The 27,705-nt window shown below is 43.0% G+C and overlaps 3 protein-coding genes across 6 annotated transcripts in view; 2 read left to right on the top strand and 1 right to left on the bottom strand.

Moving 5' to 3' along the window:
- The first annotated feature begins 5,967 nt into the window (after positions 1–5,967).
- On the top strand, positions 5,968–9,890 carry LOC106804684. Its single transcript, XM_014805962.1, has 3 exons — positions 5,968–6,412; positions 7,674–7,812; positions 8,139–9,890. The coding sequence occupies exons 1-3, from the start codon at positions 6,376–6,378 to the stop codon at positions 8,806–8,808; spliced, it is 846 nt and encodes a 281-aa protein (XP_014661448.1). The 5' UTR covers positions 5,968–6,375; the 3' UTR covers positions 8,809–9,890.
- Positions 9,891–12,716: 2,826 nt separating this feature from the next.
- LOC106804700 (THAP domain-containing protein 4-like) overlaps positions 12,717–27,705 on the top strand; it is a 17,259-nt gene continuing 2,270 nt past the window's right edge. Inside the window, exons 1-3 of one of the 3 annotated variants that reach the window (XM_014805989.1) lie at positions 12,717–13,035; positions 13,515–13,657; positions 19,845–20,084. In XM_014805989.1, the coding sequence (XP_014661475.1) occupies positions 12,864–13,035; positions 13,515–13,657; positions 19,845–20,084 (555 nt within the window). In that variant the 5' untranslated portion in view covers positions 12,717–12,863. Of the gene's footprint in view, positions 13,036–13,514; positions 13,658–18,833; positions 18,921–19,387; positions 19,535–19,844; positions 21,298–27,705 lie in introns of those variants that run through there. The other 2 variants (XM_014805987.1, XM_014805988.1) reach the window with 2 other exon arrangements.
- The window catches only part of LOC106804701, an 8,217-nt gene continuing 2,127 nt past the window's right edge, over positions 21,616–27,705 (bottom strand). Inside the window, exons 3-7 of one of the 2 annotated variants that reach the window (XM_014805991.1) lie at positions 25,859–25,995; positions 25,628–25,727; positions 25,201–25,385; positions 22,507–22,694; positions 21,616–22,271 (exon numbers count right to left, since the gene is read on the bottom strand). In XM_014805991.1, the coding sequence (XP_014661477.1) occupies positions 22,548–22,694; positions 25,201–25,385; positions 25,628–25,727; positions 25,859–25,995 (569 nt within the window). In that variant the 3' untranslated portion in view covers positions 21,616–22,271; positions 22,507–22,547. The remainder of the gene's footprint in view (positions 22,272–22,506; positions 22,695–25,200; positions 25,386–25,627; positions 25,728–25,858; positions 25,996–27,705) is intronic. The other variant, XM_014805992.1, reaches the window with a different exon arrangement.

A 27,705-nucleotide genomic window follows, 5' to 3' on the forward strand; every position in this document is an offset into this window, starting at 1 on the left:
TTCAAAAATTCGCCACCCTTGAGCCCATTTTTTGCATTAGCTGAAATTTCGGTGTAAACTTTACTACGATATAAAAAAATTGAAATATCTGAAAATTATTTACATGTCATATGTGTTATTAGTTATTATTTTCATTACAAATTGTTTATTATTATTTGTACAGTCGTGAGACTGCCACCTATCGGTAACTTTAGGAATTAATTTTCTATCAAATTGAGAATGGAGAGTTGCTGCGCATATTATATAATAAGTGAAGCGTAGTGCGACCATAAAATAAGATAAATGTGTGTATACGTGTATTTAAACATGTATATATATGTATCATATATGTATACGTAATAGTTATGAATGCGGCTGACACTACCAGGGGCTTAGCTAACACAGGTGACAGGTCTCTCGTTTTCCTGGAGGGTCGGGGGATGGCAAAGCCACGTACGCTCGGGTTGTGTTCTGAGTAGGTAATTGTGCAATTCAACACCGTGGGCAATTCACCATTAAATTGACCATGTAACATTATCTACATCTCTCTAAGGCCAACTACCCACTTTGCACCCCCCCCCGCATTTGCTTTTTGGCTTTCCTTCATGTGTAGTTGTGTACCCGTCATCCGAACCTTAGGCCTATAGATGGGGCGCGCAGGGTATGCGCACGAGATTTTGCTACAGGCGCGTTAGGAAACATGTGAAATGATCACGGAGCTGTACATAACAACAATACATACAGCTTATTATATACAGCCTATTGATATTGATCACCCAATTACAGTTGACGTTGTTTGGCGTTAATGCGCGCGTAAAAGGTCTTTGGGAAATGGATGGTGGTTTGTGGCCTTTGTCAGGAATAAAACCCACTAAGGTTTCTAAGCAATAGTGCATTACACCTTCAAAACAGAATTTAAAGGAAAAAACATTCACTACCTATTTAACACAAAAACGTTTTTATAACGTAGTTATAACGTATAATGTTGTGGTTTGGATAACATAATTTAATAATGGTTATTCAATGTAAATGCGTCGGGTTTTTTATGTTTTCAAATAATCTTCCTACTGAGACTTGTCTGTCATTTGCTCCTCTGCGTACCACTCATAACAGCTTTCCGTGTAATCAGTTCACTTCAGCTGGCGCGTGGCTTATGTGCATATCGCCGTCGGTCGTACGGAAAAGATGGCGCTCTGCAATTCGCAAATACGCAGGCGGTCGACGAATTTTACCATGTTTTCCTATAGTCGGATAGCCCGATCGGATCGACCACAATGCCGTGATGTGATGTGATGTGCAATGAGTGATGTGTGTGTTTGAGCACAAACACGCGCCCACACGCATACGCCCGCTCGCACGCACGCACGCACACATAGAGGGAAAGGGATTTGATTTGATTTATTTATTTCGATAATTAATAAAGCATACATTACATCGATAACAGCATAAATAAAACAAAATGCAGCTGGGTTAGGGTTAGGGTTAAAAAGGGAAACTCTCCTCCTCCCATGAAAAAGGGAGTGAGAGAGAAGGGGAAAGAGAAAGAAAGAGTTTAAGAATGTGCGTTAGTTCAACATGTCTTGATAATAAAACGAAAAATTACATGATCAGTTATAGTGATCTTTAGTGATCACATCTTGTTGCTCATGACAAGAATAGTTCTACTAAAAAGATAATTGTCGTAGTCAGAATGAAGGCTGTACATTTTCTCAAATGTGCCTCAAATACCATCTCCTGCGATCTACATTTTCAAAAATTTTCGGGGAGGACCCCCAGACACCCCCGCCTGTGTGCGTACACATGCATGTCACCCTAGCTACGCCCCTGGCTGGAATACACCCTAACCATATTAAATACAGATTTGCCACAAAATATATCTTCTGGTGAGATATTGCGCTGATGTGCTATCACACCAACGTAGACAGATTGTGTACTGGCAAGTAGCCTATAGGCAGCGGGGACCTTACAGGCAAGGTATTCTTCCTATTTTTAAGTGAGATCTACTAATAAAATGTTATCATACAAATCTATGCTAGGATAGCTTCTCTTCATTTTGAACGCATAGTCTTTGCAAAATATTATTCTCGGGAGATATTGCGCATGCGCGAGCACCGTTTAAGACGTGTTGTACGGAATAAAGAGCCTGCATAATATAGCTTGCTGTGAGAGGGGGGTGGGACTGTGGGAGAATGAGGAAAGTCAGCAGGGATGATCCAGGGGCGGATCCAGGATTTTTGAAAAGGGGGTGTCCAGAAAGAAATAAGAACACTTTTTCCTGCTTACTTTTTCTGGTGTTTTAAAAAGCTGCCAAAGTCCACTTAGGGGGGGGGGGTTAGGTTTTTTAAATTGGTGCATTCTGAGAGCATCTGAGCAGTAATTTTGATGTCTAGAATGCAAAAATTTATCAGATCTGGTCCCCCGGACGCCTGCGGACCCCTCTTTGCCCACTTCTAGGTTTTTATAACGAATTTACATATATATAAGTAAATCTTTATCAGAAAAACTAGCGCTAAACAAGATTTTTTTATGGAGACAATATAAGAGAAGTGTGTGCGTGTGTGTGTACTGTATGCTTTTTTTCCCTTTTTGTGGTAAAAAGGGGGGGTCCGGACCCCCTCGACCCCCCTTCTGGATCCGCCCCTGTGATCGCTGAAGGCGGTAGACGAAGGAGGAAGCTGAGCGGGGGAGACGGAAGCCAATGGTGAGGACGGGAGGGGACGAAGTAGGAGTTTTGTACCCTACAAGACATTATAATAATTCATGAACAAAAATTATTCCACAAAAACATAATTAATATTATATATATTACTAACAACAACAACAACAACAACAACAACAACAACAACAACAACAACAACAACACAACACACATTATTAAACATTAACATCATCATCATTATATCATTATTATTATTATTATCATTATTATTATCATTATTATTTAACATCAATATTATATGAAATAAATAACATCTGATAAACGTTTTAAACGTTTGAAATATTAAGTCAACTAATTCTACTGATATATGCATTGATATTTATAATACATGAAGATTGATCTTGTATATAATGAGAGAACAATTTTAAAAGAGGAGGTTGTAGCTGCGATAAAGATACTGAAAGCAGAAAGGGCTGTTGGAGTGGATGACATAGCAATTGCGATGTCGGAGGCGTTGGGAGATTTTGCACTTGACACGATAACAACTTTGGCAAATAAGATATAAGAAACCGGTGCAATATTCGAGCAGATTTATAATTCTATATTTCTACCAACACCAATTATTCAAGTAAGAACATCGCACGCTTAGCATTATGAGTCATGTGGCTAAGATAATTTTCAGAGTAGTTATTGCTAGAGTAAGGTTACTTAAGGTTAAGTTAGGATGAAGGTTTGTTTTTTCTCACAGATGACGAACGATAGAACATAGTGGCGATCAGTGGTAGCCGACGTCCAGATGAACATGGCACCCTGATGATGATGATTTACAATACATTGTAGTAATTCCGGAATAAAAAACAATCCAGATAAACATTATTATATAATACAACATGTACATAGATGTAACCATATAAAATCGTGAACATTACTAAATAATACATCCAATTGATAACATAAACATTTAATTTTAATTTAGTCTGTCCTTTGAATTATGCATCTACTATACATAAACAGATATAATTATATAATATTATGAACACATTAATCAATATTATATCAAACAAATAACATAAAAAACAGACATGATTTTAATTCATTCTCCCTTCTGTATTATGCATCTATTCTTTCTTCCGCTGTCTCTCTCGCTTTCTCTCTCTCCCCATCTCTTCATCAGTAGTGATACGACGACCGGTATGGTTTAGTGTCCTATGCGATGCAATTCCAAACTGTTTTCAAGCGACAAAGACAGAAACAGCCAAATATACGCACCTATGTATATTACACGCACGCACGCACGCACGCACGCACGCACGCACGCACGCACGCACGCACGCACGCACACACGCACGCACACACACACTGTACATTCGTATATAATTCCATCTGTCAATTAGGTTATGAAAATTCAAAATAAAAATTTAGGGTAATGAATTAGCTACAGCAGTATATGCATCTGCTCTGCTGTAACACTATACCTACGTTCACTTGTGATCACTGCCTTCTATTTCAACAGTCAGCTTCTCTTCAGCTGGAGCATGAAAGCACGTCTAGACTGTTCCAAAAAAGAGAATACAAATGTATGTACGTACACATAATCCAGAGCAGGCGTACACTCCCACACGCTCACGTACGCACGCACGCACGCACGCACGCACTAGATACATACGTAGCTACCAGTGCTGAGGCGTTGCAGTGACGATTCGACCAGAGGTATACACTACAGTCGAGAATTACTGCAATGAAATTAATGCAATGAATACTACATAGTACACGTTTTATCTGCCGCGTCTGAGACCCCGTTTGTTGTGTGCGTGTGCGTGTGCGTGTGCGTGTGCGTGCGTGCGTCCGTGCGTCTGAGTCCCCGTTTGTTGTGTGTGTGTGTGTGTGTGTGTGTGTGTGTGTGTGTGTGTGTGTGTGTGACCAGTGTTTATAATTAGGAGAGCGCCCTAGCCAGTATAGTGCAAAACTACTACTTGATCCCCGCCCGCCCTTCCCCTTGTCTCCCTTGTCGCACGCTCAGCCTCCTTCTTCTTCCACCGCCCCTCGGCTGTCTTCCCTGCCACATTCCCTCAGTGATTTACCCCTATCTCTAGCAGCAAGCTGTATTACCTACTTTTATTTAGGCCGTACTGCACGTCTGAAACAGTGCTCGCGCATGCGCAATATCTCCCAAGAAGAAAAATATATTTGCCAAAATTATGAATTTAAAATGAAGAGGGTTTATCCCAGCTTAGATTTCTATGATAATATTCCATCAGTAGACCTCACTTTTAAAATAGAAAGCAGACCTTGCATGTAAGGTCTCCGCTACATAAACCATACAATCAATACACAATCTAGCTACGTTACTGTTTTAGCGCATGCGGAATATCTCACGAGAGGAGTTATATTTTGTGCTGAAAACGCATTTAATATGGTCAGGAGGTATCTCCTCATAGGTTTCTGCAATAAATTCTTATCAGTAGACCTGTGTTTATAATTAGGAGAGCGTCCTAGCCAGTAGGGTACAAAACTACTACATCATCCCCGCCCGCACTTCCCCTTGTCTCCCTTGTCGCACGCTCAGCCTCCTTCTTCTTCCACCGCCTCTCGGCTGTCTTCCCTGCCACCTTCCCTCAGTCTCTCACCCCTCTTTCCCGTAGCAAGCTATATTTATATACTAGGAGCCACATCGCCCATCAGCGAGAAATATCTATACATGACGCGATTCTGTAATTCACGCTAAATATTTAGATTAATTTTAATTGAGTTGTTAATGTACATGGCGTGTGCCACAACTAGTGACTATGCACTTGTTCCGTAAAATCATCTCATTGCTGTACAATTTCTCGCGGACCCCTATAATCGTGCGCCAATTAACCTGACTGATCGCAGCCAATCAGCGCTGCGATAAAGGCTTTCTAACATGCTGTTTAGCGACGAAGTGTTCCAAAGTCGACAGTTTGCTGTGTACGCGTGTATAACCTGGTGAAAATAGACCGGCCTGACGATAATATTCGAGAAGAGGGTATTGTTACCTCGCTTAGATCGATAGGCAAATTCCTAACTCACTCGATAGCATACGCTCGTTTAAGTGTCCGGTTAATAATCTGGTAAGTCTAGACTCCCGCGTACGCGCCGTCAGTATAGGATAAAGCTTCCTGATTTTATTCGCACTCTGCAGTTTCCTCGCGCAGTATTTTACTGCAGCTTCGGTGCGGATGAACTACTAGCAGTCTACAGGCCTACAGGATGTATACAACAGCAACGCCAAGCACGCGGACGTCGCAAACACACCTTTCCGGTGTGAGGCCAGGCTAGGTGTACACTACATATACAGAGAGCCCGCGCGTGCGCTCTGTCACGGACAGTAGAGGGAATGCATCGATGATGCACAGAAAGGGTAGCAACAGCACGAGCATAAACTAGTCTCCTGTGTTGCGCTATCTTTCTCTATCTCTCTCTCTCTCTCTCTCTCTCTCTCTCTCTCTGTCTTTATCCGTCTCCAGCACCCTCTCGCTCTCTTCGATGCATTGTCCCTTCTTACCACTGATCGGGGTCATATCTCCTTCGGAGTTGCTGATCGTGTCGTACGGTCGTATACAATTATCGCAGCAATCTGCGTCCAACTTAACCTAAACGAAAACGGATAAACAAGCAGACGAACTAGCGCGTCGCGAGAGAGAGAAGGAGAGAGGCGACAGACCGACGTCGACAGGAGACACAGCGTAGCGACGGGAGCCGCACTCGACGTTGGCATGGATGACGTCACGACAAGCGATTCCTGGACGACGGGTTCGTTGTTCACTCTACTCGCGTTTTACAGTTTTACATCTCATTGTGTGTTTATAATTTGTTCATCCGTCCGTGCGTATATAATTCTTTCATTCGTTCATGAATATATAATTCGTTTATCTGTTCGTGAATATAGTTATATTTCATCCGTTCGTGAAAATATAATTTGCCAATAGGTTCGTGTATTTATACATTTTTAATTTTCTTTGTGAATATATACTTATTTTATGTATTAGTGCTTCCTATTTCGTACTCAATTTATCTCTTCGTGAGTTCAACGTCTCGTCTCTAATCTATATTTGGGAAAATCTGTAATAACTGTCATAGTTCACAGTGCCAGTATTGTAATAGGGTGTCGATTCACTTAACTAACGATAAAAATAATAAATATTATACGTATCTAGATAGGTTATCTAGTATATTATTTCTGCATACGTCTTGGACGTTTATTTTACCATCGATCTGATTGATAACCATTGATTAACCAACCACTGAGCAACCAACCATTGACTAACCAACTACTGAGCAACCAACCATTGACTAAGCAACTACTGAGCAACCAACCATTGACTAACCAACCGCTCCCAAACTAACCATTGATCAACCTATAATTTATTAAGAGAGCGCTCTAGCCTGTAGGGCGCAAAACTCCTACTTCATCCCCGCTCGTCCTTCCCCTTGCCTCTCGTGTCCCTCGCTCAGCCTCCTTCATCTTCTACCGCCCCTCAGATATCTTCCCTGCCGCCTTCCCCCAGTCTACCATCTCTCTTTCTCTCTCTCTCTCTCTCTCTCTCTCTCTCTCTCTCTCTCTCTCTCTCTGAGCAAGCTATATTGTGCAGTTTTTCAGTCCGTACTGCACGCCTAAAATGGTGCTCGCGCATGCGCAATATCTCCCGAGATGAAGAATATTTTATAAAAATATTTCATTTAAGATAAAGAGAGCTTATCCTAGCATAGATTTATATGATAACATTCCATCAGTAGACCTCACTTAAGAAATAGGAAGAAGACATCGCATGTAAGATCCCGCTGCATATGCCAGTCGGTACATAATCTGTCTACGTTAGTGTGTAATTAGCGCACGCGCAATATCTCACCAGAGGAGTTATATTTTGAAATGAATATGCATTTAAAATGATTAAGGGGTATCTCAGCATAGATTTATGTAATAAATTGTTATCAGTAGACCTGTGTTTATAATTAAGCAACCGTTGATTAACCAACCACTAATTAACCAACCATTGATATTACCGTTCCTTAGAAGTTGATACGACTGAGGGCGTGACTGGGTCAACAGGCAGGCCGCTAGCATTTCTACCCGCACACTACGCCCTGGTGACGGTAGCCTGCCTCTTACTGCTAGCTGCAGCAATAATCAGCTTGTACGCCATGTGTAGAAGGTGATGCAGTCGTAATTATTTATATTAGTTAGTTAGTGATGCATTTCTGTTGAATTTTAGAAAAATTTGGCGAGTGTATATACTGTTGTTTGAGTAATTTTTACATCTTGCTAGAGGTATAATAATCCACCTCCTCGTTGCCATTTTGGCCTGCCTTCCTGCTTGCTCGCCTGCTCTCTTTGTTTGCTTGTATTCCTGCGTGCCCGCGTGCGTCTCTTTCTGCCTACCTAACTGCCTGTCAGTTTGCCCATCTCATGTTAAAACCAAGCTAGCGGTTTCACGCCAAACACGAAACTAACGCATGTACGTCACATTCATCCCAACAGGCAGCACCAGCGGCTGATGGCAGTAGCCGAGGCAAAGGTCGTGCTCTCCCAGCTAAGTAACCAGTCCGGCTCCTACACTACTCCTCTTCCCGACACGCCACTGCAGCAGCAGAAGCATAGATCCTCCGTGGAAATCCTATACGATTACGAGCAAACCACGCCGACACCAGGTGGTGCCACGCGGCGGGAGACGGAGCCGTTGCGACCGGTAGGGGGCGCCTCGAGGTTTTCTTTTAACTTTGAGCGAGCTGGGTCGATCCTGCGTGCCGTGTTTAGCGTGGCGACGACGCGGGACGATGCGCGGGACAAGCGACAAGCCGACCAACGACCTGTCTCAATGCTCAGCGTCGACAGGATCATGGGCCGCGGCGACGAAACCGCATGTACGGGCAGCAACCCCGCAGTGACGACGGCTGCGCCCTCTAGTGGTACGTCTGACGTGAGACCCCTGCCGGCGGTGCGGAAAACCCCGGACGCGAGCGACGAGTTGCAGACGGGAGAAGGTAACCTGGCGCCCCCTGCCGCCTGTCAGCAGCCGCAGACGACAGAAAGTCGAGCGCGTGGTGGCGAGGACGATGACGTTGACGATGACGATGGGTTTCTTATTGGAGCGGTACACATTGAGGACGAGCAAATACGCGAAGCGTCACGAATGACGTCATTCGATTAATCGATTGCCAGCCACAGATATTCGAATGCCAAGTAAGGGATGCGACCCATCATATCAAGAGCGTATAAAGAAGGCCTTTTTTATACGCTCTTGATCATATCCTAGGTCTACAGAGAATATACGAGTAGCCAAGAAGTGGTATTACCAGGTGTAACACCAGGTACTATAAGCTGTCGTTGTAGCTACATAGCTCAACTAACTTTGTAATTTAATCAGATGATGTATGCTAGATTTTAGTCTATCAAGCTGCAACGCGCGTTGTATCGCTGGCCATGTGCAAGTTATTCAAGCATGTTATAACATCACATGTAAATGAACGGTTGAGCGAACAGTATGTCATGATATCACGAGATATTGTTATGGTTTGTCACATATCCAGATGTAATAGATCTGCTGGTGTTTAAATCGTTTGTAATTTGTATTGGCTCTTTACCCGGTCTTCATTCCTCTGTGACGTCATTATATGCGCCAGCGTCATGGAATAACGAGTCAAATACTCATCTATAAAACAACACACACACATAAATTATTTAAAAAAATGAAGAATAACATAACCGGTAGGTGTGTGATCTCAACGTTAAATATGTTATTTAAAAAAATCCATTTGATAAAGGTCTACCTCACAGCTTTTTAGATCATCTAAGACACATATCGCCACCTTCTGGCGTATTTGAATTAGTGATATGTCAGTCAGGGCTTCCTATGACTGATCAAGAGAGGCATCAAGGTTAATTTTTCATGCCAAGCTCTTTCAACTATTTACTATCCATTGTAAACATTCAATAATTCAAAAATCTTAATAAAATCACCGAAGGGTGTATGCTATCTAATTAAAAAAATAACGCAATAAAATTATATTTCATACATTTGATAAAGCATAGCTTTGTATCTGATCTAGGACACATCGACATCCACTTGCGGATTTAAATTAAATTGGTGAGATGTTAGCAAGCGCTCCTCAACTATTATTATCGAGGGGCATTAAAAAATCTCGCTTAATTTCGGTTATATTTGGCAACAGCGAAGACAGCTCTACCGCTATGCTACAGGGAAATTTGGTACAAGTAGGCACTTTATGATTAATATATCCAGTCAGTACACAATCTGGCTACGTTACTGTTTTAGCGCATGCGGAATATCTCACGAGAGGAGTTATATTTTGTGCTGAAAATGCATTTAATACGGTAAGGGGGTATCTCAGCATAGGTTTATGTAATAAATTCTCATCAGTAGACCAGTGTTTATAATTTGGAGAGCGCCCTAGCCAGTAGAGTGCAAAACAACTACTTCATCCCCGCCCGCCCTTTCCCTTGTCTCCCTTGTAGCACGTTCAGCCTCCTTCTTCTTTCACCGCCCCTTGGCTGTCTTCCCTGCCACCTTCCCTCAGTCTCTCACCCCTCTCTCTCCTGCAGCAAGCTATATTACGAACTTTTATTTAGGCCGTACTGCACGTCTGAAACAGTGCTCGCGCATGCGCAATATCTCCCAAAAAAAGAATATATTTGCCAAATTTATGAATTTAAAATGAAGAGAGTTTATTCCAGCATAGATTTCTATAATAATATTCCATCAGTAGACCTCACTTATGAAATAGGAAGCAGACCTTGTATGTAAGGTATCCGCTGCATAGACCAGTCAGTACACAATCTGGCTACGTTACTGTTTCAGCGCATGCGGAATATCTCACGAGAGGAATCATATTTTGTACTGAAAATTTATTTAATATGGTCAGGGGGTATCTCAGCATAGGTTTCTGTAATAAATTCTCATCAGTATAGAGATGTGTTTCTAATTAGGTGAGCGCCCCAGCCAGTAGTGTGCAAAAGTACTACTTCATCCCCGCCCGCCCTTTCCCTTGTCTCCCTTGTCGCACGCTCAGCCTCCTTCTTCTTCCACCGCCACTCGGCTGTCTTTCCCGCCTCCTTCCCTCAGTCTCTCACCCCTCTCTCTCCTGCAGCAAGCTATATTAAGAATTTTTATTTAGGCCGTACTGCACGTCTGAAACAGTGCTCGTGCATGCGCAATATCTCACAAAAAGAAGAATATTTTTGCCAAAATTATGAATTTAAAATGAAGAGAGCTTATCCCAGCATAGATTTCTGTAATAATATTCCATCAGTAGACCTCACTTTTGAAATAGGAAGCAGACCTTGCATGTAAAGTCTCCGCTGCATAAACCAGTCAGTACACAATCTGGCTACGTTACTGTTTTAGCGCATGCGGAATATCTCACGAGAGGAGTTATATTTTGTGCTGAAATTCCTCAAAAAAATTCTTAGTTGAGGAACATATGAACCCAGATTTGATACCCAAAAATGTCTTTCATAATTTGCAGATAAATGTGCATAAGCCTCCTGACTATATTAGTTTATACTTTAATAGAGCCACATGTTGCCACCAGTATACAGTTATTAATACGATATATAAGCCTCCTGACTATATTAGTTTATACTTTAATAGAGCCACATGTTGCCACCAGTATACAGTTATTAATACGATATATATGCCTATATATATTCTAACGATTCTATTTTTTATGTTCGCATTAGAATGTTAACGTAGTTGTTCCCGTATCCTTTTCCAATTGTTTACACAATTTTATACTGGCAAGTTTAACATACATTGACATAATGCTATTTACACGTTTCACCAATTATTTCCGTGAACACCTGCCTTCTTTGCCCACCTTAACTGACCCTTTTCTATACACAACACAGTGAAAAGGACCCATGACTGCTGATCATAACATTATATTACAGTTATGTTAAGGTTATTGTTACGGTCAAGGTTGTGAGGGTAACTGTCGTTTTTTACGGGAGGAGAGAGGGGTTAGTGGGGCAGTTACTGTTATGGTTAGACTTGGTGTTAAGGGTAGGGTTAGGGTTAGGGTTAGTGTTAGGGTTATATTGATTTGTGATATAGGGTTAGTTAGAGTTAGAGTTAAAGTTAGAGTTAGAGTTAGAGATAGAGTTAGAGTTGAAGCCTCCTTCTTCTTCCACCGCCCTCGGCTGTCTTTCCTGCCACCTTCCCTCAGTCTCTCACTCCTCTCTCTCCTGCAGCAAGCTATATTACGTACTTTTATTTAGGCCGCACTGCACGTCTGAAACGGTGCTCGCGCATGCGCAATATCTCACAAGAAGAAGAATATTTTTGCCAAAATTATGAATTTAAAATGAACAGAGCTTATCCCAACATAGATTTCTATAATAATATTCCACCAGTAGACCTCACTTTTGAAATAGGAAGCAGACCTTGCATGTAAGGTCTCCGCTGCATAAACCAGTCAGTACACAATCTGGCTACGTTACTATTTTAGCGCATGCGGAATATCTCGAGAGGAGATACATTTTGTGCTGAAAATGCATTTAATATGGTCAGGGGGTATCTCAGCATAGGTTTATGTAATAAATTCTTATCAGTAGACCTGTGTTTATAATTAGCAAAGCGCCCTAGTCAGTAGGGTGCAAAACTACTACTTCATCCCCGCCCGCCCTTCCCCTTGTCTTCCTTGTCGCACGCTCAGCCTCCTTCTTCTTCCACCGCCTCTCGGCTGTCTTCCCTGCCACCTTTCCTCAGTCTCTCACCGTTCTCTCTCGCAGCAAGCTATATTACGTACTTTTATTGAGGCCGTACTGTACGTCTGAAACGGTGCTCGCGCATGCGCAACATCTCCCACGAAGAAGAATATATTTGCCAAAATTATGAATTTAAAATGAAGAGAGCTTATCCCAGCATAGATTTCTATGATAATATTCTATCGGTAGACCTCACTTATGAAATAGGAAGCAGACCTTGTATGTAAGGTATCCGCTGCATAAACCAGTCAGTACACAATCTGGCTACGTTACTGTTTTAGCGCATGCGGAATATCTCACGAGAGGAGTTATATTTTGTGCTGAAATTATAGACCTTGTGCAGTGACGTCATATTATTTGATGTTCTATTGTTTCCCCGACATTTTGGTGATCACTTGACAGACCGTACGCCACACTGAGACAGGCAGCATTTCGTATTTCTTCAAATTCTTGGTAAAACTAGGCCCTACTGTCAGCTTTATGGCGTGTTGTGTGGCAGTTGGGTGCTCTAATAGGGCAAGTATGAAAGGTATAGCATTCTACCGGTTTCCAACGGATAGAGAACGTCGAAACAGCTGGATAACTGCTGTGCGTCGGGAGAATTGGTCACCAACCACGCATTCAAGGTTATGCTGTAAACACTTCATATCAGGTAGGTGATGAAATGTCAGTCAAGTGACACACATGTAGTGATGTACATACATTCCCATGACTGGCCTTGCTGATAGCATGTCCAATGGCATTTTGATAGCCTTGTTGATATTTTATATTTATACTATAGTCCAGATTCCAATATGGAATAATTACTAAACTCTAAATTAGGGGTGAGATGAGGATAGTATTGTTACGGCAATACTAGCCACAAGTTCCCATCTCGCTTAACACTACGTGGCGAGAGGCCCGTAACTAGTCCGCCGTGTAACTAGTCGGAGAGCCTGGTCGGTTTACGGCAATACGTGCAGGGAGTGCAGTTGCTTATAAAAGCCTAGAAAAAGCCATGCTGCCACCAATTTTAAGCTGTACTATCCCATTACTGAAATCCTTGATCTGTCCCCAAAATGCTAGTGGTAGTAACTTGACATTTAGGAATAATCAGGTAATACGTATAATGTATGTTTTTTTTTCACTCAGGTGTGAAGAGCAATAATTCCCTGTCACCAGATTATGTGCCATCTGTATTCGCACATACAAGATCTCCACAGAAAAGAGCTGGTTTACTGGCTGCAGAATCTCATGAGAGGAGAACCAGCATGAAAAGGAGAAAAATTGAGCAAGTATGTAGGTGTACATATGTATAGTGTGTTGGATAATTAAACTTGACAGAATTTCTGTGATAAAAAGTAAAAACCAACTTAAACATGCAAGGGGGTTAGGCTATATTTTTAGATATATTTTGGTTTATTCACTCATGAAGAAACTTGACCGGCACCCATCCGGATATGGGATTTGGCCGGATATGAGAGTTATGCTCAAATACAGCATTTCTATGCAGTTCAGTAGGGGTTATGCATGTGATAATGTATTTACTCGTTGCTACGATTGATTATTTGTAACAAACTGTCGTGTTTTATGGTTTATATGAAATGGAAATAAAATAAAATGAATTTTACCACTTCGGTTTATGTTTATTTCTTTTGTACTGAGATCTAGGGCTGTAACGATCGATACACTTGCGGCGTTGTATGCCTAGGGCTGTTACATGTGCGCGGCAGCGGCGACTTTGATTGAAGTACGGGGCTCGATCGATTGCGAGTGCGTAGCGAGGTAGCGCGTTTCACTAACGTCCGCTAGTAAAAGTTGTTCGTTAACGGACGAGAGTTGTCCGGAGGCTTAGCGGACAACACACACACGCACGCACGCACGCACGCACGCACGCACACATTTTTGTTCATTCATATAGTATACAATGTATATATCTTTTATTCCTTGATAGTTTTTACAGCATCAACAAGTGAGTATGTATTCGTGAAATATTCGTATTAATATGGCCGTATATTTATACAATCATGTACATGTACATGGGCGTTTGCTATTACGGTAAGTGTGTTTGTTTTGTGCATGTGATAGCTGTGCGCTCTTACGATAATCAATGTGTACATCGCGCGAGAATTGTTTGTACATGGCGCGAGTTTTGAGCGAGCTTTGAGCGAGATTTTTAGGTGGAAATGAATGAAAAAACAAAGAACATACACTGCGAGATCGCGGCCGGATAACGGATGGCCGGATAAAGGAGGGCAGATTGTATATATATATATATATATATATATATATATATATATATATATATATATATACATATATATACCAGCAATCTTTGCTCTCAATATACTCTCAATTCGATTAGCTGTCGAGAGGCGACCTGTGATCCCAAGTCAGTTAGCAAGACACTTGGTACATTATAAACCAAATCTTAAGGTAATCTCATTAATAAAGCCAGCATGACCGCCGCCTTCACTGCCACCGTCGCAGCGACATTGCTTATCGTTGTTACTCTTACTGAGCTCGTCTCTGCCAAGACACCACAGATGTGGATAGGTATGACACACCTTCACCAATGTGGATCTCCACAAACTTTGTTGCATAGCGAAGGGCTATACTGGGTGGAGTTAGTTATGAATTAACGTGTCTGTCTTCATTGAAGCCAGGTACGAATAATTATGTAGATCTAGTAGACCTGGAATAAAAGCATGTCACGTAGACATCAAAACCGCGACTATATCGCGCATAGCAAACTATCTAACTTGTGTTCAATTTAAAAGATAACTCCTAGCCCACTGGAATAGATTATTCGGGTAATATAAGAGTACGTTAAATGTTTGAAAAAACCATAAAATTAACCTGCACCAAACAGATTCGAAAACTAACCTAGTTGCTTCTCTCGAGCCGAATGAAAGTGATTGAACTTCTCATATAACGTCGTTTAGTCTGTACTAATTATAGGCACGTGATCGTACACGTTCGAATTATGGTTACGTACTTAAGCACTTCAGGCAATGTGTAGTTAACTATTAAATGTGAACGTTACAAACATGGATTTATAAAAAACATAAATGACGTTTGATATCATTATCCACACACAAGGATTGATACAAGTATCACTAAGCTGAACGCTGAGCAGTGAACACAGTGCATACCGCGACCGAATACAAATGTGACAACCGTGACAATTTGAACATAGTTACAAGCAATTCATTCCGTACGGCTGACTAAGGACTTGCTGGCGGTGGCTTGGTTCTCTGGCCGTGCGACGTAAGTCGTGTCCCATTGGTTGTGTGACAGAAACGTGACGCTGAACGAACGACGGACCTTTGACTGCGCAAATGATCGAATGCTCGAACTATCTCTCGTGTCCAAAGTCCGAGTGCCTATATGCGAGAAAGGGGCACGTCGTGACCGTTTGCAAGGCCGGCCGGTGAAGGCATTTCTCGTGTCATTTGTCACATTTGTCCTAATTGTCTGTCCTTGAGTGACAAGGGCGGAGTCTCTTGCATGCGTTGTCTGTCCACTATCTGTCATTGAGCAGTTGATGACCTCTGTGAGGTGAAGTGTTATTGTTCAATGCTCATTAGCGCCCTTCGCCCTTTTTATCGCCCTTCTCAATTGACGAGTTGAATTTCTTTCCTCCATTGATGATTAGAACTTCATTCCTTGGTTGATGTTTAGAACTTTATTTCTTGGTTGATGATTAGAACTTAATTCTTCAGTTGATGATTAGGACTTTATTTCTTGGTTGATGATTAGAATTTTATTCACTAGTTGATGATTTGATTGCTTAGTTGATTAATAGAACTTCATTCCTTAGTTGATGATTAGAAATTCATTCCTCAGTTGATTATTAGGACTTCATTCCTTATTTGATGATTAGGACTTCATTTCTCTGCTGATGATCAGAACTTCGTTTATGCAATGGTCGTTATCTTGTTCTTATATGTCCTCGGGGGAGGGGGGGTTGAGTGAGTCGCTAAACGAGTTGCTTTCACTTGTCCTTGTCCAATTAGACGTTGGAATTTTATTGTGTTAGCTGCGTGAGCTAGTTCCCTACCTAGTTAATCTAGTTAATTACCCCGGCTACCAATGTCTGCGTATTATAGAGATACTGCTCTACTGGTTGGTTAAGAAATAGTTGCATTTGATAGTGTATAACTAGAATACTACACTACCATCCTGGCCGATAAAAGTGAACACAATGCATACCGCAATCGAATATATAGTGACAATTTGAACATATATGTACGGTACAAGCAATGCATTTTTAAGTAATGAATTACGTACGTATGCACGTGAATGCGCATGTACGTGAATCGTTGAATGCACGTGTGGGTAGCAGTTCAGGCAACCGCCCTGCTTAGCAGAAAGCTTAAGCATGCGCCTGCGTCACTCTCTAGTATAAGTATTTGTATTGTACTATCTAACACCTATCGTCACACATGATACAGGCACCGCTCTGCGTGGCAGAGAGCTAACGCACGCGCCTCTTGCCATCTCTACTATAGCTATTTGTATTACTATCATCTAACTATAATTGACTCTCCTCTCTAACACATGCAGGCACCGCTCGGACTGCGACGTCCAGCCAGCCGACTGCGAGTTGTTCGGCTTTAACTACGTGCGCTCGGAGACACGGGACTGCGTCAGCGGACCGACGTGCTGTGCGCGGCGCCGCTGCAGTGCGCGCCACACGTACCGTCCCCGTCAACGAGCTACACGTGATGACGTACACATATTCGACCTCGGATACCGCTTCTCGCACACGGGACAGATCCAGCGCACGTGCCGCATTCCGGCGGCCATCGCGCCGCGACCACGCCCACGTCGACGTCATCGTCTTCGAAAGGTGTTCGTGTTCGGCTGCTGGCCGGAGAGAAGCGTTTCCCTGCGCGACCTCCTCCTCTTCTACGGCTTCCCGTATTTCACGCGCAGCACGTCGGCGACGACGCGGCGGCGGCCGGGCGAGCCGAACATCAAGGTGATGAATGGCGGAGTGATGATAGCGTCCGTCACCCGATCGTCGCCGAGGCGGAGTACGAATACGTCGCCTTAGAGAACGACGCCTACCAGCGCAAGGGCGTCATGTACGCGCGCGTGCGCAAGTCGTCGCGCTCCGAGGCGAAGACGTACCACGTGTTCGGTCGCCATGCGCAGCACAACAACAGCTCGAGACAGATCGAAATTCGTAAGGATCAGGCGTTCGAGTTTCGCGCTTCATCGCGACAGCAGGAAGATTCTGCCGACGAGCCGACGATCCTGGCGGAGACTTCAACATGGACTTCCTTCATGCACCCCCGGAAGTAATGCAACTACTAGAGGTACTCGACGCCGCAGCGCCACCTGTCGTCGGCGAGCGTCGCCGAGTTGGGGTCCGACAACGTGCTCGTGTCGGACGATGAACTGCGGCAGTTCCTTGATTACGTTCTGTACGACGTACGGGGCTTGCTGGCACGTACGCCGCGATGCACCTGGTGAAGCCGCGTTCTCAGCTCCCTTCAGAGTGTGCGTGCGCAGCCTGCGTTGCAGTACGTGTGGCCGGACGCGGTGAACTGCCTTGAGACGATCGCTATCAATGACTTTGAGTGATCATTACGCGGTCATCGGCAAGCTCGTATATTGATTCACGTTTAATTCATAATAATTATTAACCACCTATTAGTCAATAATAGGCATCTCAATGAATAGTATAATTTTATATTCATTTTTGCGCCCAGCCTAATTACTAGGCAATCAAGAGTATATAAACGTTGGAGGTTTGTTGGAATATATTATGTGTTGTGTGTGTGTGTGTGTGTGTGTGTGTGTGTGGTGTGTGGGGTGGTGTGTGTGTGTGTGTGTGTGTGTGTGTGGTGTGTGTTGTGTGTGTTGTGTGTTGGTGTGGTGTGCGCGTGCGTGCATGCGTGCGTGTGTGTAGGGGTAGATTTTGTGTATACCAGTGTTCTGTTCATCCTCAAGTTTCAGTCTACTTATGCGCGTGATTTTTGTGAGATGCAGCGATGACGTCATGTGAAGAAGCAGCGCAGCTGTAATAAACGCTTCTATAACCCGTGGATTTTGGATTTTTTACAAGCTCAAGACGCATCGCAATGCTCGCATTCTGGTAGCTTACAGTCTGAGTGTTTACCATCGAAACGCAAACATCGGAGTGAAAGACAAAAGGCTTTTAAGCGATATGCAGTAATATAATTTAACACAAGCAGCGCTTCTCATTCGGAAAAAAACGTCGCATATAGACCTTGTGCAGTGACGTCATATTATTTGATGTTCTATTGTTTCCCCGACATTTTGGTGATCACTTGACAGACCGTACGCACACTGAGACAGGAGCAGATTTCGTATTCTTCAAATTCTTGGTAAAACTAGGCCCTACTGTCAGCTTTATGGCGTGTTTGTGGCAGTTGGGTGCTCTAATAGGGCAAGTATGAAAGGTATAGCATTCTACGGTTTCCAACGGATAGGAACGTCGAAACAGCTGGATAACTGCTGTGCGTCGGGAGAATTGGTCACCAACCACGCATTCAAGGTTATGCTGTAAACACTTCATATCAGGTAGGTGATGAAATGTCAGTCAAGTGAACACATGTAGTGATGTACATACATTCCATGACTGGCCTTGCTGATAGCATGTCCAATGGCATTTTGATAGCCTTGTTGATATTTTATATTTATACTATAGTCCAGATTCCAATATGGAATAATTACTAAACTCTAAATTAGGGTGAGATGAGGATAGTATTGTTACGGCAATACTAGCACAAGTTCATCTGCTAACACTACGTGGCGAGAGGCCGTAACTAGTCCGCCGTGTAACTAGTCGGAGAGCCTGGTCTTACGCAATACGTGCAGGGAGTGCAGTTGCTATTTAAAAGCCTAGAAAAATCCATGCTGCCACCAATTTTAAGCTGTACTATCCCATTACTGAAATCCTTGATCTGTCCCTAAAATGCTAGTAGTAGTAACTTGACATTTAGGAATAATCAGGTAATACGTATAATGTATGTTTTTTTTTCACTCAGGTGTGAAGAGCAATAATTCCCTGTCACCAGATTATGTGCCATCTGTATTCGCACATACAAGATCTCCACAGAAAAGAGCTGGTTTACTGGCTGCAGAATCTCATGAGAGGAGAACCAGCATGAAAAGGAGAAAACATGAGAAAGTATGTAGGTGTACATATATATAGTGTGTTGGATAATTAAACTTGACAGAATTTCTGTGATAGAAAGTAAAAACAAACTTAAACATGCAAGGGGGTTGGCTATATTTTTTGATATATTTTGGTTTATTCACTCATGAAGAAACTGATCACTCATGTGACAGGCCATGGCCTATTCATTATATATATATAATATAATATATTTAATATATAATATAATATAATATATATTATTAAATATATATTATAAATACCATTTTAATATATGACAATCTTACCCTGACTAAAAATATTAATGATTGGAACTAAAATTTCAGACTAAGAGATCAACAGCAGCAGCAGCCCTATTAAACCTGGCTGGAACACCACGGGAGCCATCAGATGCAACTTCCGAGCCCGGCACATCAGATACACCACAAGCGACCAGCTCCACCGACAGCACATTCGACAACGACCCAAACAAGGCATGTGAAACATTACTCACAATGAAAGACATAGAAGGCATGGAGTCAACAACCAGACAGTTACTTGTTGAAAAACATGACCTACAAGGAAAGGTGGATGATTTAAAATTAAGTGAAGAATCCTTCAGGGTAAATAATGAGAAAGTTAAGGTGTTCACTGGACTCGCAAATTTCAATTTGTTGATGACTGTATTTAATTTGATTCGACCAAACCTTAAGGATAAATCCTCATTGTCACCATTTGACCAACTGTTGCTCACGCTGATGCGGCTCAGGCTTAATGTAACTGTGCAATATTTGTCGTTTGTATTCAGTGTGCACCACAGTACTATAGTGAGAGCATTTTCTGATGTCATTCATGTTTTAAATGAGAAATTTGTCCCCTTGACAGTTGTTTGGGCAGATAGAGCTGAAGTACGAAGTACTCTTCCCTACGTTTTCAAGAAAACTTTTTCCAAGTGTGTTTCAATAATAGACTGTTTTGAGATTTTTCTTGAAAGACCATCCAATCTGGATTCAAAGGCTAAAACATATTCTAATTATAAGTCTCACGATACAATCAAATATCTCATTTCCATGGCTCCTCAAGGGTATGTTAACTTTATATCTAAAGGCTGGGGTGGTCGTACGAGTGACAGGCAGCTAACGGAACGCTGTGGTTACTTGCCAAATCTTGTGCCTGGGGATACTGTTTTGGCTGATAGAGGTTTTACCATTCAAGATTTAGTTGCTAGTTATGGTGCTTCATTAGAAATCCCAGCCTTTACAAGAGGGAAAGCTCAGCTCGACAAGAAAGAAGTCAATGAAACCAGACATTTAGCTTCTGTCAGAATACACATTGAGCGAGTGATAGGAAACATTAGGAAGAAATATCCAATACTTGGCAGCACTATCCCTATCACCCTTCTTCAGACAGACGAAATTTCAGGTTTCACTACTTTAGATAAGGTTGTCAGAGTAGCATGTGGTTTGTCAGATATATGTGAGTCAATAGTTCCATTTCACTAGCCCCCGTCAATATTTTGTCACAGCGAGTAAAGACATTGAACGATGATTTGAAATTAGATGAAAAATCACATAAAACATTTTTATTACATTGAACAGTCTTGTATAAATCAATGCATATGAATTGAACGCCTCATTTTAGTTTTTAAATAATGAATGTAAAATAAACGGGGTTCAAGAGATATATAATTGCACGAACATTGTTATAGTTAGCACCAATATTTGCATTGCAGATTAACCTGTACTGCACTGTACTGCTGAAACTTTGATTACCAAGTGAATAAAATACGAATACAAAAGGCATGAAGAGTTGTTGTTTCATCTAACCACAGGGTGACCACTGCTATACTAACATTTGTGTGTTTTTCAAACAAACTAGATTCTGTGGCTAAACAGCGGTCTATAGAGATAATTGATTGTGTGGGTGCTGATTCTTATGCTCTGTGTAGGTCAGAGATTACATCTGTCCTGGATTGTGGGAGTAAAGATCTTCTACCCAGACATTTATCACAACCTCATAAACATATGCGGTAAATTTTTGGGCCAGTGCATGAAGGCATACAAGATGCTAATACATATATTTCATCTCCGGTTGGCTACTCTGCAGTCTGGACACTCCCACTTTCTCTTAGGTACATTTTTGAGTCGCAAACACGTCAAATGGAATTTTTTGATCTTACAAAAGCCTGACTTACACTCTATCATTATACCCTCCTCATCCCGTCGGCAGTAGCATGCCGTGTGACACAGGTCAATAGATGTCTCTTGATGTGCCAAAGCCTGTGGTTGACATGTGTACCACTTTGCTATAAGCTCAGGCAAAATACCCTGTACATAAAATTCAGATGCTTTTGCTACACAATCCATCCAGAAAGTAGGGTCTGGTGAGATACGCTCAATATGAATGCCTTCTGAGCCCCACACAACAAAATCACAATATCCTTTATCAGCAATTTGTATTTGGGATTGGATCTCAAAATACTATTGATGATCTTTCTTAAGGTGTAACATGCCACTTTGGTATTTTTCTAAACAGAAACTTTTTTTCCCACGAGGGACCCAATCTCTTTTTCAGCTAGACAATGGGGACATTTTATTTCCACCAAGCCCTCTACAGCAACTGCAAGTCACCAACCCATCCGGGGATGCACTCATGTGTGGATACAGGGGGTTGATAAAAAAAAACCTGCATCCGAGACTACAAATTCACTGTGTAGCTGCTTCATGTGTCTCTCATAAGCATTACGGGCGCCTTTCTCGTGGTCACATCCCCATCTGAAACAATGTGAGACATATAGTTATTAGCGATTATGCTAGAGTGCATTCCCTGACAGTTTTGTAGTATGCCGGTAGTACTAGTAGCTAAGTAAGCTGTAGATTGCGTCGCCTAGAATAACCAGATTTTGTGACTCATGGGTTTAGTCTCAGTATTTCTGGCAGGCTCCACATATTGTTTGCCCAACTTCCATATATATCCATCCTCATTTAGTTGCACTATGGTCATATTTACTTGGTGGCCTTAGTGGAGAATTTGTAATTTTCCGGGTAGCATTATGATTTAATCAAGGACTGTGATTGGTTGGCAGGGTCGGTTCTAGTAGCAGCCTTCAGCTTTGAGGCAGTGATCCTGCCTGCCCTCTGACGAAACCAATGTCGATTAGCAGCTTGTGATTTGGTTTCTTTTTCAATCGCAGTGGCCTGAATAAAAATGAAGTCCCATATATAGTCAAACATGCAGATTTGGCACATGTTAGGTTGAGCAGTGTCTCAGATGATTGAGGGGGTCAATGGCCTTTCGGTACGCCGGATGTCCGGCCTATTAGAGAGTATTCCGTACGCCGAGGTGGGCGGTACGGCGTACGCCCCGGCGATGACAGTAATCAACCGTATTCCGTACGAAAGTAATTGATATATAGATTCGGGATTGGTGTTTTTGGTCTGAACTTTCCTGGCCCATTTTTAATAAATGTGATTCTATTTACCCTGGCTAACTGGAAACCGAATACTGTCCCCGCACGAAGGATTCGCGAAAAGGACGGGAAATCAAAGTCGAGAGTCAAGTCGGTGTAAGCCAGTCTAATGTTAATGAAATATACAACGAACTTGAGGTCCCCTTTGTCCCGGGTGGTTGTTGGGGGCATCGTGACGTGGATTAGCCATTTACCCAAGTTTTTTTTTATTGGTGGCAGTGCTCTATAATATATGATCTCTATATTAACTGATCTAATATAATAATCTGATGTCTATAATAATAGAGAATAATGATGGAAGATATTATTAGAGAGGATCAGTGCGCAGTGTTACTGTTGTTTGCTGTGAGTGGGGAAGTGTTAATGAGGGCCGCAAATATAGTGATACTGGACCGCAAGGGCGGCAGAGTTGGTAGGATGGGCACGGATCCGCCCGTGGCCCTTTGAAAAGCCAAGAAAGGTAAAATAAAAGAAAAATTACACTTATTAAAAAAATTACAAATTACAAAATTACAAAAAATTAAATTTTTCTCGAATTCAATGTTGTAAATAAGGTTACAAGATGAGGTTCCAAGTTCAGAAATGTGACATTCAATGACTATTTCGTCATGTTTACCATAGAGCGTATTCAAATTTGTCGTCATTCTTCTGAGATTCCTGCCAAGAAAAACATCTCAGAGTCATTACAGAATTGAGTGGTGACAGGTGTGAGAGAGATAGTTGTGCGGCCGCCATCTGTTATAATGTCATATCATGTGATGTACCGGATGTTTCAAGAGAGGAAGAGTGACTAGTGTAGTGGCTCCTGTAAACGAGCATACAGCCACATACTCATCTAATACAAAACCATTCTTTCAAGTTTGCAAATATAGTGCGAGTTAGTCGACCAAGAATATTTTTTTTTAATGGCCCGATATTTTCTCTAGCCGCAATAGTTAATGGTGATATGTGAATGTGCTTTCTGTAATAACACATGGGATCATTTCAGAAAATATATAAAGTTTAAAACATTTTACAGTGTAAGATGTAGGGATTCTTCGCTACATTTGACCGTGCCTTGCCTCGCCCCGTGGGAGGTGAGCCGCCCCCGCCCTCATATCCGAAAGGCTGTCAACGCCGACTGATCGAGATTAAGCGCATAAGTAGAGTTGCTGCAATAGTTACGTTTAAAATACGCTGCTACAGTATGCACCAGATTGGCACCCAAGTGTGTGAGCGTAGAGAGAGCGAAGAGAGCGCCCCAGGGCGTGTACAGGGGGTCCAGGGGTCGCGAGCCCCCTGGCGTGCGCGCGAGAGAGACGCGATGCGTGAGGGGCTAATGTGTCAAAAATTATATGGGGGAGGGCCCCGCCAGACCCCCGCTCGCGTCTCGGTAAGTATGGTTCGTTTAGATCCGCCCTCTTGTCCCAAATCCTGTACGCCGCCTGTCGCGCCCCTCACCGCGTTCGGCTCCGCTCGGCTTGGTCGCTCCGCTCTCCGCCGTATCATCCCACTTTCACTACATATGTCGCATGGTGTGGGCCCCCTCTTTTTGAAAGCTTGGGAGTGCCGCGCCCGTGGTGAGCGTACGCAGTAGTGGGTGAAAGGGTGGGGGTGGGGGTAGAGGGGAGAGAGGGGAGAAGTGGGGGTGAGGGGGGGGGTGTGGTGGTAAAATGATGGAAAATATTTATAAAATATCGTGTGGGGTGTAGAAGTTGGAGGTGGGTTGGTAGAAGAAGTGAGGAGGGTAGTAAGTGGTAAGCATCCCACAACCGCACAAGCAGGAACAGGAGAGGCCAAATCAAATCACATCAGATGTTGCTCGAGGCTTCCTGGCAGAAAGTCTGTACCTTTTCTTCAATTATTTGCCTCTAACAAGCATGACATTAAGGTGTATTTATTGCTTACCTAATAAATAGTGTGCATGAATAAAGGTTAATAAATGTTGTGTATTGGACTATTGGTTACTGTTTGCTTATGTATTATTCGGGTGCTGGCTGCAGGTTAAATAGTATTCCAGATGCCAGCCCAAAATTATGGAGTATTCCAGATGCCACTGAAAATTAGAGAGTATTCCGGATGCCAAAGGGGGGGGGGGGGCATGGACCCCCTCATGATTGCCTCAAAACATCACAATGTAACAGTAAGTAATAGTCATATGCATCCAAATTGCTCTGCAGCCAAGAACGTACTAGGTATATAACCACCAATAAATATAAGGATATATATGCCAATGGTGTAGAGTGGCTACGTACCTCATCAGGTGTTACTGACAGCCGGACAAATGTCTCCCTTGATTTGTCGATTAGCGCAGCGAAGCTCAAATTGGCATGCTCTGAACTGTACAGTTCTGTTAGAGGAGCTGGCAAGGTTGCGTTGGCTGACTTCTCAAAGTGTTCTGTGTATCCAGGTATGGCCGACAGTATGACACTGTTAACACCTGTCATGGAATATAAATTGTGACAGTTTATTATCATTATTATATGTAGCATGTTTCATAATACCAGGAGTAGATAATAGAGAATATCTTATCACGGAGTATGCAGAGGATATGCGGATATATAATTATATATATGCGGATATAGGGTATAGCTTATCACGGAGTATGCAGAGCAAACAATAAAATGCACTGGTAAGCGAAATGTCTGTAATGAGTACTTGTAGATTTATTATATTTATCACCTGATGCATGCAATCCTTTGTAAAATGACTCCTTCTCTCCTTCTGTTGCACTTGCCACCTCTGGACATCTTTTTACAGCTCGTGTTTCACTCCCAACCACCTGAAAACATATTAGCACAATGTCACCAATAGCCCTTTGATGGCATTTTCTCATTACCTTCTTAAAATTTTGTTTGATAATTATGGGTGTGGTTTTGATACTCCTACTTATAATTTGTACATAAGACACACCTGGCATCTTTTCCTTGCATTGGAGAAATCCATTTCTGAGGCTGGTGATGGTACTACATTGGCAGCTCGAGAATTTGACGGTGCCAACCATGTATTGGGTAGGGAGGTGCAGGAAGTGTCCTTCTTCATCTTAACAACTGGGGAAGATAGAGAAAATATTGCTGCTACATTAATATACCAGTACAAACAATGAATGGTAACTTGATTTAAGTTAAAAAAGATAGATTAAATTTGTTGACGTTATAATTGCCCATAATAACGTTAAATTTGTTGACGTGATTCTGCCCTGCTTAGCAGAAAGCTTAAGCATGCGCCTGCGTCACTCTCTAGTATAAGTATTTGTATTGTACTATCTAACACCTGTATTGTCACACATTCAGGCACTGCCCTGCTTAGGAGAAAGCTTAAGCATGCGCCTGTGTCACCCTCTAGTATAGGTATTTGTATTACTATCTAACACCTATCGTCACACATGATACATGCACCGCTCTGCGTGGCAGAGAGCTAACGCACGCGCCTCTTGCCATCTCTACTATAGCTATTTGTATTACTATCATCTAACTATAATTGACTCTCCTCTCCAACGCATGCAGGCACCGCTCCGGACTGCGACGTCCAGCCAGCCGACTGCGAGTTGTTCGGCTTTGACTACGTGCGCTCGGAGACACGGGACTGCGTCAGCGGACAGGACGTGCTGTGCGCGGCGCCGCTGCAGTGCGCGCCACACGTACCGTCCCCCGTCAACGAGCTACACGTGATGACGTACAACATATTCGACCTCGGATACCGCTTCTCGCACACGGGACAGATCCAGCGCACGTGCCGCATTCCGGCGGCCATCGCGCGCGACCACGCCCACGTCGACGTCATCGTCTTCGAAGAGGTGTTCGTGTTCGGCTGCTGGCCGGAGAGAGGCGTTTCCCTGCGCGACCTCCTCCTCTTCTACGGCTTCCCGTATTTCACGCGCAACGTCGGCGACCGACGGCGGCGGCCGGGCGAGCCGAACATCAAGGTGATGAATGGCGGAGTGATGATAGCGTCCCGTCACCCGATCGTCGCCGAGGCGGAGTACGAATACGTCGCCTTAGAGACGACGGCCTACCAGCGCAAGGGCGTCATGTACGCGCGCGTGCGCAAGTCGCTCGGCTCCGAGGCGAAGACGTACCACGTGTTCGGTACGCATGCGCAGCACAACAACAGCTCGAGACAGATCGAAATTCGTAAGGATCAGGCGTTCGAGTTTCGCGCCTTCATCGACAGCAGGAGGATTCCTGCCGACGAGCCGACGATCCTGGCGGGAGACTTCAACATGGACTTCCTTCATGCACCCCCGGAAGTAATGCAACTACTAGAGGTACTCGACGCCGCAGCGCCACCTGTCGTCGGCGAGCGATCGCCGAGTTGGGGTCCCGACAACGAGCTCGTGTCGGACGATGAACTGCGGCAGTTCATTGATTACGTTCTGTACGACGTACGGGGCTTGCTGCCACGCTACGCCGCGATGCACCTGGTGAAGCCGCGTTCTCAGCTTCCCTTCAGAGTGTGCGTGCGCAGCCTGGCGTTGCAGTACGTGTGGCCGGACGCGGTGAACTGCCTTGAGACGATCGCTATCAGTGACTTGAGTGATCATTACGCGGTCATCGGCAAGCTCGTATATTGATTCACGTTTAATTCATAATAATTATTAACCACCTATTAGTCAATACTTGGGAGATAGAGAAAATATTGCTGCTACATTAATATACCAGTACAAACAATGAATGGTAACTTGATTTAAGTTAAAAAGATTAGATTAAATTTGTTGACGTTATAATTGCCCATAATACGTTAAATTTGTTGACGTGATC

The sequence above is a fragment of the Priapulus caudatus genome, unplaced genomic scaffold (genome assembly GCF_000485595.1).
Source record: "Priapulus caudatus unplaced genomic scaffold, Priapulus_caudatus-5.0.1 Scaffold83, whole genome shotgun sequence".
Classification (NCBI taxonomy): Eukaryota; Metazoa; Priapulida; class Priapulimorpha; order Priapulimorphida; family Priapulidae; genus Priapulus; species Priapulus caudatus.